The sequence below is a fragment of the Cokeromyces recurvatus genome, assembly GCF_025118155.1.
Source record: "Cokeromyces recurvatus strain NRRL 2243 chromosome Unknown BX663scaffold_53, whole genome shotgun sequence".
Classification (NCBI taxonomy): Eukaryota; Fungi; Mucoromycota; class Mucoromycetes; order Mucorales; family Mucoraceae; genus Cokeromyces; species Cokeromyces recurvatus.
The window spans coordinates 20,903-39,220 of record NW_026251439.1 but is presented as its reverse complement, the minus strand read 5'-3'; the positions used below and the strand labels follow the sequence as shown (position 1 = coordinate 39,220).

General features: G+C 30.8%; 10 protein-coding genes and 1 non-coding gene across 11 annotated transcripts; 7 read left to right on the top strand and 4 right to left on the bottom strand.

The window, feature by feature from the left end:
- Positions 1 to 2,198: 2,198 nt before the first annotated feature.
- Positions 2,199 to 2,801, top strand: BX663DRAFT_527673 (uncharacterized protein; the record flags this gene model as incomplete). Its single annotated transcript, XM_051530066.1, has 1 exon — positions 2,199 to 2,801. A coding segment is annotated over exon 1 (232 nt), but the record flags the coding sequence as incomplete, so codon positions are not given.
- A 168-nt stretch (positions 2,802 to 2,969) lies between these two features.
- On the top strand, positions 2,970 to 5,645 carry BX663DRAFT_556558 (uncharacterized protein; the record flags this gene model as incomplete). Its single annotated transcript, XM_051531726.1, has 12 exons — positions 2,970 to 3,215; positions 3,276 to 3,375; positions 3,429 to 3,583; positions 3,651 to 3,763; positions 3,817 to 3,968; positions 4,024 to 4,125; positions 4,179 to 4,408; positions 4,467 to 4,767; positions 4,829 to 5,038; positions 5,105 to 5,244; positions 5,317 to 5,520; positions 5,589 to 5,645. The coding sequence occupies 12 exons, from the start codon at positions 2,970 to 2,972 to the stop codon at positions 5,643 to 5,645; spliced, it is 2,010 nt and encodes a 669-aa protein (XP_051377589.1).
- A 162-nt stretch (positions 5,646 to 5,807) lies between these two features.
- On the top strand, positions 5,808 to 7,796 carry BX663DRAFT_444679 (fumarate hydratase; the record flags this gene model as incomplete). The annotated part of the gene is made up of 8 exons (XM_051523634.1): positions 5,808 to 5,894; positions 5,951 to 6,030; positions 6,116 to 6,272; positions 6,345 to 6,415; positions 6,477 to 6,492; positions 6,552 to 6,655; positions 6,753 to 7,395; positions 7,473 to 7,796. The coding sequence occupies 8 exons, from the start codon at positions 5,808 to 5,810 to the stop codon at positions 7,794 to 7,796; spliced, it is 1,482 nt and encodes a 493-aa protein (XP_051377588.1).
- Positions 7,797 to 8,139: 343 nt separating this feature from the next.
- BX663DRAFT_527662 (SH3 domain-containing protein) lies at positions 8,140 to 9,307 on the top strand. The gene is made up of 4 exons (XM_051530065.1): positions 8,140 to 8,601; positions 8,682 to 8,757; positions 8,826 to 9,127; positions 9,190 to 9,307. Exons 1-4 carry the CDS (start codon positions 8,172 to 8,174, stop codon positions 9,219 to 9,221), a joined length of 840 nt encoding a protein of 279 aa, XP_051377587.1. The 5' UTR covers positions 8,140 to 8,171; the 3' UTR covers positions 9,222 to 9,307.
- A 9-nt stretch (positions 9,308 to 9,316) lies between these two features.
- BX663DRAFT_565364 (uncharacterized protein) lies at positions 9,317 to 9,821 on the top strand. Its single transcript, XM_051532079.1, has 3 exons — positions 9,317 to 9,337; positions 9,472 to 9,657; positions 9,740 to 9,821. Exons 1-3 carry the CDS (start codon positions 9,322 to 9,324, stop codon positions 9,772 to 9,774), a joined length of 237 nt encoding a protein of 78 aa, XP_051377586.1. The 5' UTR covers positions 9,317 to 9,321; the 3' UTR covers positions 9,775 to 9,821.
- A 54-nt stretch (positions 9,822 to 9,875) lies between these two features.
- Positions 9,876 to 10,822, bottom strand: BX663DRAFT_444694 (Alpha/Beta hydrolase protein; the record flags this gene model as incomplete). The annotated part of the gene is made up of 2 exons (XM_051523636.1): positions 9,876 to 10,593; positions 10,671 to 10,822. 2 exons carry the CDS (start codon positions 10,820 to 10,822, stop codon positions 9,876 to 9,878), a joined length of 870 nt encoding a protein of 289 aa, XP_051377585.1.
- A 358-nt stretch (positions 10,823 to 11,180) lies between these two features.
- On the bottom strand, positions 11,181 to 12,595 carry BX663DRAFT_527656 (uncharacterized protein). The gene is made up of 3 exons (XM_051530064.1): positions 11,919 to 12,595; positions 11,704 to 11,839; positions 11,181 to 11,639 (listed from the first exon to the last, which is right to left on the bottom strand). Exons 1-3 carry the CDS (start codon positions 12,480 to 12,482, stop codon positions 11,383 to 11,385), a joined length of 957 nt encoding a protein of 318 aa, XP_051377584.1. The 5' UTR covers positions 12,483 to 12,595; the 3' UTR covers positions 11,181 to 11,382.
- Positions 12,596 to 13,272: 677 nt separating this feature from the next.
- Positions 13,273 to 13,345, bottom strand: BX663DRAFT_t147. The gene has a single exon. It is a non-coding gene; the product is annotated as a tRNA-Lys (tRNA).
- A 1,306-nt stretch (positions 13,346 to 14,651) lies between these two features.
- Positions 14,652 to 15,472, top strand: BX663DRAFT_527649 (Rhodanese-like domain-containing protein). Its single transcript, XM_051530063.1, has 4 exons — positions 14,652 to 14,944; positions 15,003 to 15,083; positions 15,153 to 15,310; positions 15,374 to 15,472. Exons 1-4 carry the CDS (start codon positions 14,729 to 14,731, stop codon positions 15,432 to 15,434), a joined length of 516 nt encoding a protein of 171 aa, XP_051377583.1. The 5' UTR covers positions 14,652 to 14,728; the 3' UTR covers positions 15,435 to 15,472.
- A 360-nt stretch (positions 15,473 to 15,832) lies between these two features.
- BX663DRAFT_444689 (guanine nucleotide binding protein, alpha subunit) lies at positions 15,833 to 16,921 on the top strand (the record flags this gene model as incomplete). The annotated part of the gene is made up of 4 exons (XM_051523635.1): positions 15,833 to 16,140; positions 16,196 to 16,324; positions 16,387 to 16,755; positions 16,855 to 16,921. 4 exons carry the CDS (start codon positions 15,833 to 15,835, stop codon positions 16,919 to 16,921), a joined length of 873 nt encoding a protein of 290 aa, XP_051377582.1.
- BX663DRAFT_299981 (60S ribosomal protein L37) lies at positions 16,907 to 18,256 on the bottom strand. Its single transcript, XM_051522038.1, has 3 exons — positions 18,169 to 18,256; positions 17,421 to 17,556; positions 16,907 to 17,367 (listed from the first exon to the last, which is right to left on the bottom strand). The coding sequence occupies exons 1-3, from the start codon at positions 18,169 to 18,171 to the stop codon at positions 17,225 to 17,227; spliced, it is 282 nt and encodes a 93-aa protein (XP_051377581.1). The 5' UTR covers positions 18,172 to 18,256; the 3' UTR covers positions 16,907 to 17,224.
- Between the last annotated feature and the right edge of the window lie 62 nt (positions 18,257 to 18,318).

The following is an 18,318-nucleotide window of genomic DNA, read 5'->3' as shown; positions in this document are numbered from 1 at the left end:
AAATATATATTTTACAAAGCTTTTTATTATTATTATTATTATTTGTGCGAGAATTAAGTCAAATATATACTGTGTACAATAGTGATAGACTCTAAATAACATGATGATAATAAACAGAAAAAAAAAAGAAACCGTTTTTAAGCATGGCGAGAAATTACATGTAAAAATACGTGGTGGATGAAAAAATTGACACCTTCAGAAAGAAAAAGAATGAGTTCCGGTTTGTCTGGTATTTTAGATCTAGCAAACAAATATAATGGAGAGAAACTACGTGGCCACTATGTAAATAAGCACAAATGAGTACCAAGCAGCATATCAATCAGTCTGCAAGAAGAATGAGAATACATTTACAAGAAGATTGTATCTCTTTATGGTTAGATGTCTTATCTGCTTGACAATATATGTTTAATGAAGGACGTAAAAAATGGCTGACTATAAGACTGTTGGATTGTATTTTGGAAACAATTCAAAGTAGTCAATATTTCCTTAATCCGAAGGATGTCAAAAAAAAAATTAACTAAAGATGACTATAGCTACCAAGTTTGGATGTCTCTTAAAAAGTGGCTATTTACTCAATAATTATGCAGTGGGTGATAAAATTGACCCACAAAACCTTAAAATTAACCTAGCTACTGTTCTAAAGATACTAGAGTTTCTAAATTTGGAATATACATACGTATATTTTATCTTAAGATAGTGGGGTTTTCCTTCCAATTATGCGAAACTTTAATCACCATTTATCTTTATGTGTGGTGATTGAGTTAGCACTTATTTATTAATTAAAACGCGATTTTGCTTATTTCTGGTGTAAAAGAGAAGTAAACTTAAAAAATCATCAGCATAAAGGAAAAAAAAATTTGATTGAAGAGCATAAGCAATCATTATAATAAAAGTACACATAATGGCAAATCCACTCTTCATAGTCAGCAGGACTCATTTTCTTTATTGAATCCATTATGTATGGAGTGAGCTGATCCTTCTCACTGAGCTCTTCATGGTGAATACCAAACTTCATCTTTGACCAAAACTCTCCTATGAGGCTCAAGAAGGGAGAGTAAAGCGACAAGTAAACACACTCGTATCCTCTACTTTCAATCAAGCTGCGGATGAGCTCAGACTTGTGGATTGACACATTATCCATGATCAGATAACAACCCTTTATATCACACTTGTCAAGGACATCTAATGTGTTGCTGATAAACTCCAAATAATGTTCTGTTCAAGTCCTCATTGTTGTATTTTTACATAATATAAAGATACAATAAAACATAAATGTTGAATATTAATTACACAATAATGTTGTATAAACAATATTATCATCATATTAAACATAAATTATGTAATCATTAAACGTAAAACCTGCAAATTAGGCCCATATTGAATTAACGATATGTCAAATATAATACCAGATCATGACTGTTGATAATATCATAAAGAGGTCAATATTTAACACAACACTAATGAAATAGTATCTATAAATATCATCTATAGCTGCCAAGAAAAGTATAAATAGCCAGATAGTTTGTACAAGAAGAATAGATAACTCTTTGATATATACACGGTTTTTTTTTTTCTAATAAAATTATTTTCACTTGTGCCTGTGTCTCACAATTTATTTTGTCTTCTTATAGTCTTAAACTATAAAACATTTTTGACAATGAATTTGACATGCCAAAATAAAACAGAAGTGTGACAAGCACAATATGGATTTTTATCAATTTCCTCTTGTTGAAAGTATGGTAGCTTGTGCTTAATTTTGGTTGCGTCCCTAGTTGCGTCCCCAGTTTATGCCGACAGTTGAATTTTGCATTCACTCATAAATCCATTTACCTTTGCTATCGCTCCAATCTATTTGAAAATAACCTACGGCAGCCGGCCACTTTATTTACTTTATACATGCTTCCAAACAATGGATTTGGGGGGGTTCATCAGCCAATTCATGCCGAGAAATTTCATTATTTTTTTTTTCATTTGTTTTCGAGTGCTGTAACGGATTGAAAAAGATTAAAGATATCAATGAATACTTTGCTATGGAGTTAACAGATAAGAAATTGAATGAAATCATTAAAAATACCAAGGAAATGATCAAAGACAATGAAAATACGGGTATTCTTCAAGTATTGTTGGAACAAAAAGGAGTAAGTTCTTTGGCACAGTCAACCTCAGCAGCCAACAAGAAATTAGTTAATGCAACCTTCAACTATGTACAAACATTGTTTAATCACTAGTTTTATTTATGTATATCCCCTTTTATATTGCTATTACACCAGTCACATAATTCTACCTAATGTGGGCATGATGTGCAATTTAAAGCACCTGTAATTATACAGAATAAGATGATGCAATTACTGTTGTTAAATTGTATTTTTATAAATGGTTGGTTTTTTTTTTTATTGTATTTTTATTTTTTTACGAAAGACTGATTCACTAAAGATAGCACAACAGATTTGCAACTGGGGATGCAACTTCGGTCTCATTTGTATATGGGTCGGCGACTGTTACTTCACTATAGGTAACAGTGACGAGGACATCTTGAGATGGGGCATATATGAAATCACAGACGACGGAGCCATGGTGAATTCTGAACTTTTTCAAATAGAATTAACATAGTTTAGAGAAGGCACAGCCTCAGATATTATTGGAAATAAAATGAATATAATCTTATAAATCCTTTAAAGTTGCGTTTTTAAATCTTGCAAATTGTGCACTAATGATTTTTTGAATTTGCACCAAAAATGAGCAAACACAAGAGCGAACAGTTTTTAAAATTCCGTGAATAGGAATGAAAAGTCCACTATAACACTTTTTTTTTAAAAAAAAAAAAAAATGCAACAAAATTTTTCTTATAAGTGGGACACTATTTTGAGATGAAGTGTATCTCTAAAAAAGGAAACAGCCACATAAATTTATACAAGCAACAACTCTTTTTTTTTTAAGCTAGTTTTTTTTTTTTTTATAATTATACAATTATGGATGCATCACCTACAACAGCAGATAATGATGATCAACAACAACAGCGCCTCATTCAACGACAACAACTTAACCGGTCTTCCTTTTACATGTTGCTCTTTTTGTTTTCTTTATTGTTTTTCAATTTTTCAGATGATAATAGCAATGTTCGAGTAGGAAAACCAACTAAGGGAGAATTGATAGAAGACTTAGAAAATGAGAAGAGTCTACTAAACAATTTGACTTTCGGTGAAAATATAACATACGTAAGAAATGTCAACTGTAGAATTATGTAATTAGTGTATTAATGCTTTTTGTATGTGTAGCCCATACCTAACACAGTAAAAGGACCATTAAAAGAATTATGGTCAATTGGTCAGCAACCAGAAACATCTTATTACCATAATATTACAGGGATATTTCGAGGTAATTAGAAAGATTGCTTTGTTTTGAATCTTGCTAATTAGTAATTTATATAGGCGAATGGATAAATAGAAATATTAGTATACCACAATCTACAAATATAACCGAAGTAAATAAAGCAAGAAATAACTATAGTTTTGAAGGACCAGGTTCATGGACGTTTAACGTAAAGGCAGTCAAAACAATTGATCATGATATGAATTATATTGAGGTATGTATACATGTGTATATATACATAATAGTCAAATGTAAGCAATGATTGCTTATATGTTGTATAGGGTTATTTTCGATTTAAGGATGCAGAAAAAAGTGATTATGGCGCATTACTGCTGGCGGGAGGCGTTCATTATTTAACTAATGGTACACTTTATCTAATGGTTGTTCCAGACAGGTAAATAAAATATACTGATATTCCACACAAGATATGCTTATATTTAAAAATAGATATCCACTTCCATTGGATGAACTATTACACATGTTACCTTCTAATGACACATTTATTATAGCACGAAATGTTATTAATGAACAAATAGACAAAAGAATTGAAGAGTTAAAAGAAGAAAGATACTGGGATTGGCAGTCGATTGATGATGGAGGTAAATAGAAGTGTTAACTACAAAACAATAGGACTATTAAATCCAAAGTATATAGATCATTCTGAAGACTTGCCTTTCACTTGTAGCTTTCAAATGTTTGGTCAACTAACCCCTTCAACTACTACCAAAGAATCAGACTTATTAGACTATGAAAAAGGTACATTTAACTTGATAGTTAATTATGGCACGCTATTTATTCAAATAATATAGAACTGGAAAATCCACAAGGCATTTCTACTATTAATCCACCGCTATTATTATTATCTTCCGAGATGTATTCTCCAAATTGTCAGCTTTTATTATCTACTTCGAATTCAAAGGGTATCAAAATCGAAAATTATTATAGTAAAGCTATGACATATGCAAGTATAGCTAGTTTAATTGCAATTATTCAAATATTTACCTTGATTGATCAAATGGAGTTTACACCGACACCTTCTGTAAGTAAGGGTCTATATATACATATATATCACATATTTATTTATTTGTCACATTTAGAGTGTATCAAATGTCTCTTATTGGACAATTGCTATGCAAGCTGTCATGGATGGTTATCTTTGTTTATTGCATTTAACAACAGGTGTGGTAATCGAGAATGTCTTTATTCCTTTTGCTACAGCTGCATTCTTTACTTTTATTCTTGTCTCTATATTTGGTATGCGATATTTACTTGTTGTCTGGAGAATTCAACGTCCTGAATCCATCCGACCACCCTCCCCTGATGACACGGTACGTCGACCACCAACAGAAGAATCACAGAATCCACAACGTGATATTACATTTCTTTATTACAGACTATGTAAGTACCTGACAGAAGATGTTCTGTTCTCTTTTTCTCTTTTCTCTAACATCCTCTTTAGACGCAGTCTTATTGCTGGGCCTCTTCCTATTCTATCAGTCTGTCACTCGATCTGCCTTTGTACAAAACATGATTGTAGGTACATTGGGGCTTGCATTTTATTCTTTTTGGATACCACAAATTGTTAGAAATGTATTTAGAGGATGTCGACATCCATTAAGTCAACGTTATGTTTTAATTATGAGTATTACACGATTATGTATACCTTTGTGTAAGAGTTTATTAACAGTGTATATCTACACATGTAAAAGCTAACTTTTTATATATATTGACATAGACTTTTATGGTTATGAAGATAATTTTATTGGCCATGAAACGACTCATTGGATCTGGATTTTAGTTATATATGTGAGTTTACAAGTTCTTATTTTGTTTCTTCAAGACACATTTGGGCCAAGATTCTTTGTACCTTCAATGGTAAATAATCAAAAAAAAAAAAAAAAAAAAAAAAAAGACTTTCTACAAGCTAATTTTTTTTTGGTATTATAGTACTTACCTCAAACATATGACTATCATCCAATTTTATCCACTGCTGAAGATGAGGAAAGTATAGCAGCTAATAAAGACTGTGCTATTTGTATGTTACCTATTGATATGCATCATGGACATTCGAGTTTAAACGTTGTGTTGTCAAGAACAAATTATATGGTAACACCTTGTCATCATATATTTCATACAGAATGTCTAGAAAAGGTAAATAAAAGAAAAAAAATCCATATATAAGCATGATTGTTCATGTTTGTACTAATCTATCTGCATAGTGGATGAGGATTAAATTAGAATGTCCTGTTTGTAGAGCATACCTTCCTGCTTGTTAATGTTAATAAAAAATATATGTCATTTTTTTTAATCGGCGTTAATTTGCCCCCCGGTCTATTTTATTAAAATGCGGGGAAAAAAGTGTTTTATTATATATTTATTACATTCATTTGTTCCTGTTTTTTTATATCATTATTTTTTCTTTTTTATCTTGAAAAATAATGTTGTGTTCACGTACTAGTAAACTTCTGAATCCGGTTATCTTTAACCGTTCCACACGTCTTTTCAGTAGTGCCTCTATTGCTTTGGTAAATAAATGCAAAATAAGTCACTTTACTTCTCCATTAACATCATAGCTTTATAGCAAAAATTTCGTGCTGAACGTGATACCTTTGGTGACCTTCAAGTTCCTGCCGATAAATATTGGGGAGCCCAAACACAAAGGTTAGTTTATAATGGAGGTCCGGGACTTTATATACATATATATATATAAATATATTTTGATAATTAATTAAATAAAACAAAAAAGATCGTTACAAAACTTCAATATTGGCGGTAAGAGTGAACGTATGCCCGAAGCTTTGATACGTGCCTTTGGTGTAGTCAAGAAGGCGGCTGCAACTGTCAATATGACCTATGGTTTAGACCCTAAATTAGGTGAAGCTATTCAGAAAGCTGCTGATGAAGTAAGTGATTAAGAAAGAAAGAAAGAAAAGTAAAGGAGGGAAGGAAGGGAAATGTTTGACCGTATCTATTAGGTTATTGATGGTACTTTGATTGATCATTTCCCGCTTGTTGTTTGGCAAACAGGATCTGGTACGCAAACCAAGTAAGTTCTATCGGGTTTATATTTTATTTTATTTTATTTATTAACCTTGTGTTTTATTTAGCATGAATGTGAATGAAGTAAGTGTGTGCATAGAAATAAACAGTAACAAATAAAAAATGAATGTCATGTGTTTTAGGTTATCTCTAATCGTGCTATTGAACTTTTGGGTGGTGAACTTGGCTCTAAAAAACCTGTTCATCCCAATGATCACGTTAATATGAGTCAATCTTCTAATGATACGTAAATGGAGTAATAATAATGATACATAACTCTAAAAGTAAAACTAACATGTATTAATCTTCCCTCCCTTCTTTTATTTTTTTGGGGGTAACAATAGTTTCCCTACCGCTATGCACGTTGCTGCTGTGGTAGAGATTACACATCGTCTTTTACCCGCACTTACTAACTTACGTGATAGCTTGGATTCCAAGTCCAAAGAATTTTCCCAAATTATCAAGATTGGACGTACTCACCTTCAAGATGCAACACCTTTGACTTTGGGACAAGAATTTTCAGGTTACACACAGCAAGTTAGTTATGGTATTGAACGCGTTCGTTCATCTCTTGATCGACTTTACAATTTGGCACAGGGAGGTACTGCTGTTGGTACAGGTCTTAACACTCATAAAGGTTTTGATGTCAAGATTGCTGAAGCTGTTGCCAAGATTACCGGTTTACCCTTCAAAACAGCCCCTAACAAGTTTGAAGCACTTGCTGCTCATGATGCTATCGTTGAAGCTCATGGAGCACTCAATACAGTTGCTGTATCTCTTATGAAGATTGCAAATGATATTCGATTCTTGGGGTCAGGTCCACGATGCGGTCTTGGAGAATTATCTTTGCCTGAGAATGAACCTGGATCTTCAATTATGCCTGGTAAAGTAAACCCTACACAATGTGAAGCAATGACGATGGTCTGTGCGCAAGTTATGGGTAATAATACAGCTGTATCTATTGCTGGTGCCAATGGACATTTTGAGGTAATTAGTATAAACGAAAAAAAGAAAGAAAGAAAGAAAGAGAAACAATGATTTATATATATTCTTTATACATATAGCTTAATGTTTTTAAGCCTGTATTGATCAAAAACTTGATTCAATCTGTTCGCTTGCTTTCAGATGCATCCACCTCTTTTACCAAGAACTGTGTTGTTGGTATTAAGGCCAATGAACATAAAATCAACAGCATTATGAATGAATCATTAATGTTAGTAACTGCTTTAAATCCCTATATTGGTTATGATAAGGCTGCTCAATGTGCAAAGAAAGCTCATAAGGAAGGTACAACCCTCAAAGAGGCTGCTATGTCTCTTGGTTATTTAACATCTGAAGAATTTGATCAATGGGTTAGACCTGAAAATATGATTTCATCCAAAAACTAAACAAATAGAATTTTTTTTTTTTAATTATTTATTAATTTAATAAATATCCTCTAACAAATGACGCGGCGATAACATAGTAGATTTATAGAAAAAAAAAATTCCCCCTGTACAAATAAAAAAAAAATATATATATACGGTATAACATCACTTAAAGTATAATAATCGCACTACTACTTCTTGATTTGCACTTTTCCCCTTCTACATTGATAACTTCGATTGGTTTATAATTTGTAGCATGACAAGAAGAATATATTCTAAATTTAAATTGAATTTCCGATAATAATTTGCTGTGTATCATCATGGAATTATAAAAATAAAATACAACTTGTATTTTTTTATTTTATTTTTTTTTTCCTATAGCCCATTTTATATAGAATGGTCGATTCTTCTGCTACTCATGTTGCTAATTACATGTTAGATTCTATTCTAAAAGATTTAGCATTCCTAAAAGATAATAATTTTTTACCACAACAAACTTACAATGAGGTACTTGCCATACTTCCAACACAAATAACGACAACGAATGATAAACGACCACCTTTACCAACTCGTAAGTCAACTAATGTGGCATTACCGATGACAGCTTCTTTACCAAAATTACCTGTTAGACGTAGTGTCAGTACTACACCTGAGAAGCTAGTTAATAGAGTTCTACCTATCGAAGAAAACACCACACCACCACCTGCCTATAGTCAAAAATCACCAGAGCCATTAGCTACTGCAGAAGCACTATATGATTATAAAGGGGATCCAGAAACAGATTTATCGTTTAAACAAGGCGATATCATTGAAGTGATAGAATATGGTATATATATATATATATATATATACATAAATGGATGCTTAAATAGATAACATGAGTAATGATTTCTTTATTTTATTTAGTAAATGATGATTGGTGGAAAGGAACTGTACATGGCAAATCGGGTATCTTTCCTCAAAATCATGTTAAGAAAATACCGTATGTAGTAGTAATATGTTATATACATAATAGTTGAAGATACTAAAATAGTCCCTTTTTTTTTATAGACCTTCTATTAAGGCTAAACGTCCTTGGATACCACCATCCTCTAATAAACCTCCTATGACTGCAAATACCACTACTATAGCAACAATGCCTTACAGCTATCCTCCTCCACCTACAACTATTTATGCACCACCTCCACCTACACAACCACCTTCTCAAATTTATGGACAGCCATCATCAACAACAGTCATTGTTCAGCAGCAACAACAAGAACAATCAGAAGGAGGAGATAGAGTGGCTAGTATGGCAAAGAAGTTTGGTGGACATGTAGCGACAGCTGCCACATGGGGATTTGGTGCAACATGTAAGTTTACTCATATTAATTCGATTATGTTAATCACTTTTTTTTTTTTTTTTTTTTGATAGTGGGTAGTCAAGCTGCAAATGCAATATTTTAATAAAACTTTATGTTATTTGATTGGCTAATTTATTCAAATAAAAAAATTTTTGGATATTTTTTTGGTTTTTTTTTTTTTTTTTTCTTGTAATCTATTGATCATGGCTGTAGAGCAAGGTATATAAAACTTAATGAGCTTGAGCATTAAAGATGAATAGAGACAGAAATATAAATAAAGTCATTGATCAACTGAATGAGATGAAATCTAAATCCCTATTTTTTTTTTGTTTTTTTTTTTCATTATGTATTAGGTACTCGTGTCATTTATGACCGTACTACACTTTTGGCATTAGCTGGTAGTCAGTTTTCAAAGATGCCACCTGTCAAGATGGCATTCATTCCTGGTGTTACTAGAACTCCAAATCAAAGTGATATTGTCATGTCCTTCCGTAAAAACAAGGAAAAGGAGAAGAAGAAGGAAAAAGAAAAGAAAACATGTAAGCTACGATATAGCTTATATACATATATATGAGCAGTATAATTAACTTTTTTTTTCTTTTCTCTTCTTTTTAATAATAGTCAATCCTTTCGAACTTCTTGGTGATGATGAATAAATGTATACACATTAAATAAAAAAAAAAAAATTTTGTTTTTTAGTTTCTTTTTTTTTTGGCTTTTTTTTTTTTTTTAATCAGCTTTTATTCAATATATTCCTTTATTGGTTGAAATTTGTTTGTTCTTTAATGAAATCACAGACGACTCTAATACAAGTACGGTATTGAGGAGTATCAGGTATAGGAGTTGTCATGAAAGCATGAATGGAGCCCAATATACGCATACCAACTGTGTAAACACCTGCCTCAATTAATTTAGATACATAGGCTTCTCCTCCATCTCGTAGGATATCACATTCAGACGTCAGAACTAAAGCTGGTGGTAAACCCATTAAATCTTCTTTAGTGGCCAAAATGGGTGTTGCATAACGATCGTTTAATTCAAGTGCTGGCTTGGGTAAATAAGCCTTGGAGCAAAGCTCAGCTTCCTTTAATGACAAATAACATTCACCACCACCATATAACTTATAGGACTCGTAAAGAGTAAAGTCAGCATCAACAGCAGGGTACATCAAGATTTGTGCCTTAATAGCGTTAGGTATGCCACGATCTTTAGCCATCATAGAGACAACAGCAGCCATGTTACCACCTGCAGAATCACCTACTACAGCAATTTGATCGGGGTTGATGTTGATAGATGAGCCGTGCTCGCGGAGCCAACAAAGGGCTGCAAAGCTTTGTTCGTTGGCAACAGGGAATTTGACTTCGGGGCTCAAGCTGTATTCAACAAGCATGACAGCTGCGTGTGTCTTTAGACAAAGATCAGTAGCAATCTTTCGATGAGTTATAGCATTACCGAATACCCAACCACCACCATGCCTATACATTTGATATTTAGTTTCTTTTTTTTTTCACTTTCTCTTTTTTTTTTTTTTCTTTCCTTTTCTTGGACTTACAAATATAATATAACTGGTAATATTTCATTTTCAGTATTTAAAGGTTTAAACACAGTTGTACCAACTTTAAGGTTTTTGGGCCCTCCAAAGACCTCTTGTTTGAAAGTAATAGTCTCGGGGACAGGTACACGTTTAGCAAATTCATCTGCCATAGTACGTAATTGAATGATAGCTTTATATTGCTGCTCAGGTGTAGCTTCATTACTACCTATTTCTGCATAGGCAGCTATAAGCTGTTTACTGTGTTCTTCGCAGACTGCTTGATAGATTGGATGAATAGGATGGGCTTTTTTTGGGATTTCCATATAGTGTATGTATGTAAAGAAAAGAAATTGAAAAAAAAAAAAAAAAAAAAAAAAAAAAAAAAAGAAAAGAAAGTCAGTGAAATATGATCATAAAGGGTAGTATAATAATTAAAATTCCGACTTTTAATAATCAAACTAATAAGAGTATTGTAAATGATATGATATGATATAATTTCAAAGTTTAAAGAAAAAAAAAAAGACTACAAATTATTATAAAATGGTCAGCATTAAACCTAGAAGTAAAATCCTTCTATTTTCTATAGAGGTTCAATGATTTTATAAATTTTAATTTGTTTTTTTTTCGGAGTGAGAAAAATAAGGAAGAACTTGCAGATCTTTTCTTTTTCTTATATATTAATTAAGAGAGAGTTTCTCTTCTTGATCATTGTTTAATATAAAAAAAAATGTTATAATTTGCAATAATTAATCCAGTTCCAGCTTGAAAATCCACTAATAAGTGTGATACATGCTGCATATTGATAAACAAGTGTATAAGAATCATTGGAAGAAACCAAATAAGCCATCCACAGGACACCCACGGCAGGCCCTATGCTATGATACAAGACAGCCATACTACCCTTTATAATCGACCGCTTATATTCTGATACAATTAGGTTATCTGCTTTGTGGGTAGCAAGCAGCCAAATTATCTGAAATGATAAACCTATATTATAATTTACCTATCTGTTATTATTCTTCACTCACTCACACACACATTGATTTGTTACCTTGTATAAATTGCAAAAAAATAACTAGAAGTTGTGTTATCAAATGACCAGATTTAAGCCATAATGCATTACATATCATACTAATCATCAATAAACTATATACTATAATCACCCAAAATTGACTTTCATAGATCATCTATTGTATATGTGAAGTTAAAAACACGTACTATGTAAACGTTCAAAAAAAAAAAAAAAGTCCTTTTTTTTTTCTTTACCGAAGTGATAAACTGTGCCAACAAGTCAGTAATAATCATAACACTTCCTACAGCACCTATTGTATGCATGGGAATATTCATTTTATCCAAATAAACAAACAAAAGGCTTTGGGTCATACCCCAGATAACACCTAATGTAAACATCGAACACAAAAATGAATTGCTTATTATTTTGGATGAGTCATTATCTGTTTCTCTTAAATAAGTTGGCAGATTTATGAGAACAATGGCAGCAGATTGTGTTGGTGGACAAGGTGATTGTTGAGCCAATTCATAAGGAATACCAATTAGCTTTCTATTGAGATCATTATTCAACGTGGTATCAATGCTTGATTCCTCAGAGATATGCGATAAGTGCTCATGAAACAAACTATAGGGCTTATAATAACTCACAAAAGAAGCAGTTTCTTCGTGTTGGTCATAGACAGTCATATCTTGTTGGACATTAGTTGAAAGACATAGAAGAAATAGTATCATTGAACTGATAAGCACCGTTACCATTAACGTATCAAAATCATGGTCATCATCTAAGGACCATCCAATACCCAACAACATGATAACCATCGTGTATTTACCATATACTCGCTCATTCTCTAAAAACGATATTTGAATTATGTATATTTATATATAGAAATATAAAAGTGTATAGTTTACCATACAATGTTTTATAATCTCCTAATATTTTAATCATGGCATTATCGACAAGGACCTCTAACGGTTGATAAAAAATCCCGTCAAAGAAAGAGGTGATAATGGCCACAGGTAAAGCAGCAGCTGTCCAAAGTGGGTAAACTGATAGGACCAAAAGGATGCCCACACTGCCGATAACTGTCAAAAGACCAGTAAGAACCCCTTGTAGTGAGGGTTGAGAGTCTACCCAATAAATCCAAAATGCAGAAGACGGTACCCTCAATACCATTGCATTTGATAGCAGCAACGCTAATGTCCAAATATCAAATTTTAACATATGAAGATAATACAAATAGAGAAATGGATGAATGCTTGTTGTTGCTGCATGAGCTGATGTTAATAATTTTGTCCAAAATAGCATATATAATTGTTATAGAACGAATTAAAAAAAAAGGAAAAAAAAAAAAGAAAAGGTAAGTGTGTATCAATGATATAATAAATAAATATACCATTCCGAAAATTATTCTTTTGCTTTATGCAACTATTTAACACGTTGTACTAACAACATGAAACAAGTTATTATCCACAACATTTCATGATAATGAAAACTAAAAATTATCAAACTTTTTAATAAAACATATTTTTTTTTCTTTACTATTCAATTTGTCACATGCATTATAAAAGTTTATTTAATGGGACTTACAACCATAAGGAAAAAAAGAGAAGCCCAACGGGGGGGTCGAACCCCCAACCTTGAGATTAAGAGTCTCACGCTCTACCGATTGAGCTAGCTAGGCTTGTTGTGTTAAAAAATTTACGGACAAAACTATATTTAATATTGACAAAAAATTCACCGGAATATCACGTGATTGTGCGGTTCATTGCCGGCATTTTTTATTTCTTCCGAGATATTTGAGGATTTAATAAAAAAATGATGCAAAAGGTAATAATAGTACATATTCTTATTATTTACACACATGTTAATATAATTGTTATAAAGGAAACAAATATTTCAATAACTATATTATTTTCTTGATATTTAAACAGCATAAACATTACATTAAATTTATTTATAAATTGCTTTTGCAGTAATCCAAAATAATTTGTTACTAAAAGGAAGGATAATAATTTAATACTGATTCAATCGCATGATATTCGAAATAGATGCTTGATTTAATAACAACTATTTTTTTTTTTACTAATGTTATCTTATATTATAATATAATATGAATATGTGTGCAGAAAAAAGAAAAAGATTGAATTGTAACTATAGGCTTTTAATTAAAAGTAAATAACTAGTGAGATACTCATTGTTATTATATTTCAAGCTACTACTTCAAAGTGTCATTCACTTTTATAAATTCGAATTAGATTATTTTCTTCTTCTTCTCCATAATATGAAAAAAAAAATAATCATTTTTTTTCTTTATGTTCTATTTCTTCTTTGATTATAACTGATTTTCTATCTTTATATTTTGCTATTATTAAAGTTGATTTTTGTTACTATTAGGAAATAATAATACACGCACAAACATATCTGTATATATACATCTTTATGTTTAATCAGATATCTACACACTTACTACAGCATACCAATGATCAAATAAAACAAAGATAAAACCCATCTTATTAAAGATACATTTTGCATTGTATTGTTAAAAAGGAAGTTATGAAGACAAAGGACATAGTTTATGATATAGTTATTTTAGTATGAATCTATTTCTTCCAAAAAATAAGAGCTTATACGACTATAGTAACATTTAAATTGTGAATTGCTTACATCATGGTTATACGTCCTTCATATAAAAAGCATTACTGTTCTAGTCTAAAGTAAATTGAATATCAATACGAAATACTATTCAGATGATTACAATCACTTGTATCTAAACTTTTTTGTATTTTATTCGACTTTATTATTTCTTATATAAATAGTTAATAATAAAAGTAGAAGTAGTAACAGTAGCAGTAGCATTAGTAATAGTATTAATGAATCACTCGTATTTTTTTCTGCTTTATTTCTTGCTTAAATAAAAAATATACTTACGTTCCAAGTATTAAATCAGAAAACTCCACATTAAATTGTTCGTTACCGTCTTTTTTTTTTTTTTTTTTTTTTTTTTTTTTTTCCATTTTCTTTCCCCACAGAGTTTTTACTTTAACTTTTATTATTATTATTGACAATGCCTATTCATAAAGTTTTACAACAGAGATTATGTTTAAGCTCTATGACTAGTTTACAAAGATTTAACTTACTTTATTGTTCTCCAATGATGAGTCGCATGTCACATCAACATGTAGCATTAATCTCTTTATTACAAAAAAATTTCTATAATACACAAAACGAACCTTTCAAGATTGTCAACTATAAAGATATTAAGAATATTATTGAACATAAGGTATAATAAGAGTCACCTGTATATAATATACATGTTTATCTATTATTTTTTTTTATAGGATGATTCTTATATCATTGATGTACGAGAGCCAAAAGAAGTGATTAACGGCTCAATTCCTACTTCAAAAAACGTACCAATGGTAAACTATATTTGACATATATTTGTATATGAGCAACACTTTTATTTTATATTATTATCTTTTTAAAAGAGCCAATTGATGCACGCTTGGAGTTTATCAGAAAAGGATTTCGAAAATCAATTTGGATTTCATAAGCCTAAAAAAGATGCTAAAATTACTGTTTATTGTCAAGCTGGTGTTCGTAGTACGAAAGTAGCCGAATATCTTTCTAGTTTAGGGTATAAAAAGTAAGCCAAAAAAAAAAAAAAAAATAGAGTATTTATCAGTCTTATTAATATTTATAATAATAGTCTCCAAAACTACGTGGGCAGTTGGGCTGATTACATTGAACACCAAAAGGGAGGAAAATGAAAATAAAGGAGTTCTCTTTCTTCCCTTTCCCTCCCCCCCTTTTTTTTTTTTTTTTTTTTTTTTTTTTTTTTTTTTTTTTAAATGCTTTCCTTCTTTCATATTGTTTAACCCCTTTATTATAAAATTTTGATTATAATCTCTTTTCTTTCTTTTTTTTTCTCCTTTTTTTTATACATAAAATAATCGATCTTTTTTTTTCTTCTATCTCTCTCTCTCTTTTTTTTTTTTAACAAAATAAAAATATGGGTACATGTATATCAAATGAAGAAAGAGAGGAAAAGTTACATAGTTTTAGTATTGATCGTTCCCTGGAAGAAGAGAGTCGAAAATTAGAGCGAGAATTCAAAATATTATTATTAGGTAGTGGTGAATCAGGCAAATCGACTATCTTTAAACAGATGAAAATCATTCATCAAAACGGTTATTCAAAGGAGGAATTATTGAACTGGAGAATTACTGTTTACAGGAATTTAATTCAATCAGCACAAGCTATTATCACGGCTCTTAATCAGTTTGAATATCGATTACAGTCAGAGAAGGCTGAATATGAGGCACAACATATTCTGGAATATCGTTTATTGCCACATCAAGGATGTATTGATCCTTGTTTTATTGATGCCGTTAATACTGTTTGGCGTGATCCAGGTGTGAAAGAATTGTTAGATAGTAAATCATCCGAGTTTTATTTAATGGATAATGCATCATAGTAGGTATTATTACTATTATTCTATACATATAATAACAATAATAATATAAATAAGCTTTTTTGAAAATATGCAAAGAATAGGTCAGCCTAATTATGTGCCTACTGAACAGGATGTACTAAGTGCAAGAGCAAAAACAACAGGCATAGTAGAGACACGATTCATGATAAAGGAGACAAGTATTCAGTAAATATTATGATATATACTATCATCATCTCCTAAACAAAACAATATCTTTATTTTTATAGTATGTTTGATGTTGGAGGTCAAAGATCAGAAAGAAAGAAATGGATTCATTGCTTCGAATCAGTAAAGTCGATTATATTTTGTGTTTCCCTGTCAGAATATGATCAGGTCTTATTGGAAGAATCTCGACAAAATCGAATGATGGAAAGCTTAGTATTATTTGAATCAGTTGTGAATAGTCGTTGGTTTTCAAGAGCAACCATCATTTTGTTTTTAAATAAAATTGACATTTTCCGTGAAAAGGTTAAAAGAATCCCAATAGAAAAGTTTTTCCCTGATTATGGAGGTGGTCCTGATGTAAATAAAGCTGCAAAATATATTTTATGGCGTTTTAATCAAACAAATCGAGCAAAACTTCGTATTTATCCACAGTAAAGTATAAATCTTTTTTTTTTTTTTTTTTTTTTTTTTTTTTTTTTTTTTTTTTTTTTTTCCTTTTTTACTTGCTAATGATATATTTTATATTCTAGTTTAACCCAAGCTACTGATACTTCTAATGTAAATATTTATATAAATGTTAACATCAAGAATGAATGAACAAACACTAATTTATGTTTACAATAGATTACTCATGTATTTAATGCTATTAAAGATACCCTAATTCAAAATCATTTAAAAGACTCTGGTATCTTGTAAAAAAAAAAACGTATCTTTTGAAAATATATCACATAATTATTACTTTAAATTATTATTGTCTGCATACATCTCTGTAAACAACTTCCCATAATAAAAAAAAAGAAAATTATAACACTATTTTGTCTTTATAAAAGAAAAAAGTAACTCTTTTTTTTTAATGTTGAAAATATGTGTGATTTGTTTGTGTATTTATTTATTTTTGTTTTAAGCAGAAGCAGCAACAGCTTGTTTCTTGGCTTGAGTACCTTCACGGAAACCGTTCTTGAAACGACGTTGAACCAACTTCAAATATCTCATACGGCCAGTACCGGTGGTCTTTCTACGCTTACCCTTTTCGGACCAGTTATCTAATAGGCAAACATAAGTATGCAGCATATCATTATAATCATTCAAAACTTACAAGATCTGGTCTTAGCAGCAGGATAACCACATTGAGCACATGTCTTCTTTTGCTTGTGGAAAGAGCGGTTACCGCAACGACGACATAAAGTATGAGTCTTGGTGTGACGCTTACCGAACGAACTGGTACCCTTAGTCTATTTTTTTTTTAAAAAAATTAAAAAAATTAAAAAAAATAAAGTAAAAAGATTAGTATACAGAATTATCAAATTGTCCAAAAAAATAAATATCAAACGCCTTGCTAGACAATAATATAATAACGGTATTTTCATTGTTAACGTAGATCATTCATATACGGTATTGTAAGAAAAAAATAAAAATAACAAAAGGTCAAACAGGTGGAACTAATTTGACTATAAAAATAGATTGGCGCAATCGTTCTTCCTTTTCAGAAAAGAGTTATTTTTTTTTCGCCCCACATAATATATGTTGACATTTTTGATTGTAAATTAAATACATTTCTCCAAATTTATATACTCCAAGTGATGCGACAGTTTTTTTTTTGTTTGTTTGTTGTGTATAGATACTATGATTGTTATTATGAATCGTTCTTCTTACTAATTTATATTTATTTTTTTATTTTTGTTTTCTGAGAATTGAAATTGACATTTGACATTAACGTAGCAAAAATAAAAATTGCTTCTATTATCCATTATATCCATCCATCCGTCCAATTTATTTATATTCCATCCGTTATTCTATATGTCAGGGCATTTGATATTCATTTCTATAGAGGGAGAGTACGTTACCATTCTTAAAGATTAGCACGTAAAAGGAAAGTTTACAGACTATGAACCCATTTTTTTTAGCTTCACGTTAAAAAAAAAAAAAACCTAGAACAGACAACAAAATTTAAACCGCGATAATATTCATTTATTTATTGATCTGGGATAGAAAGC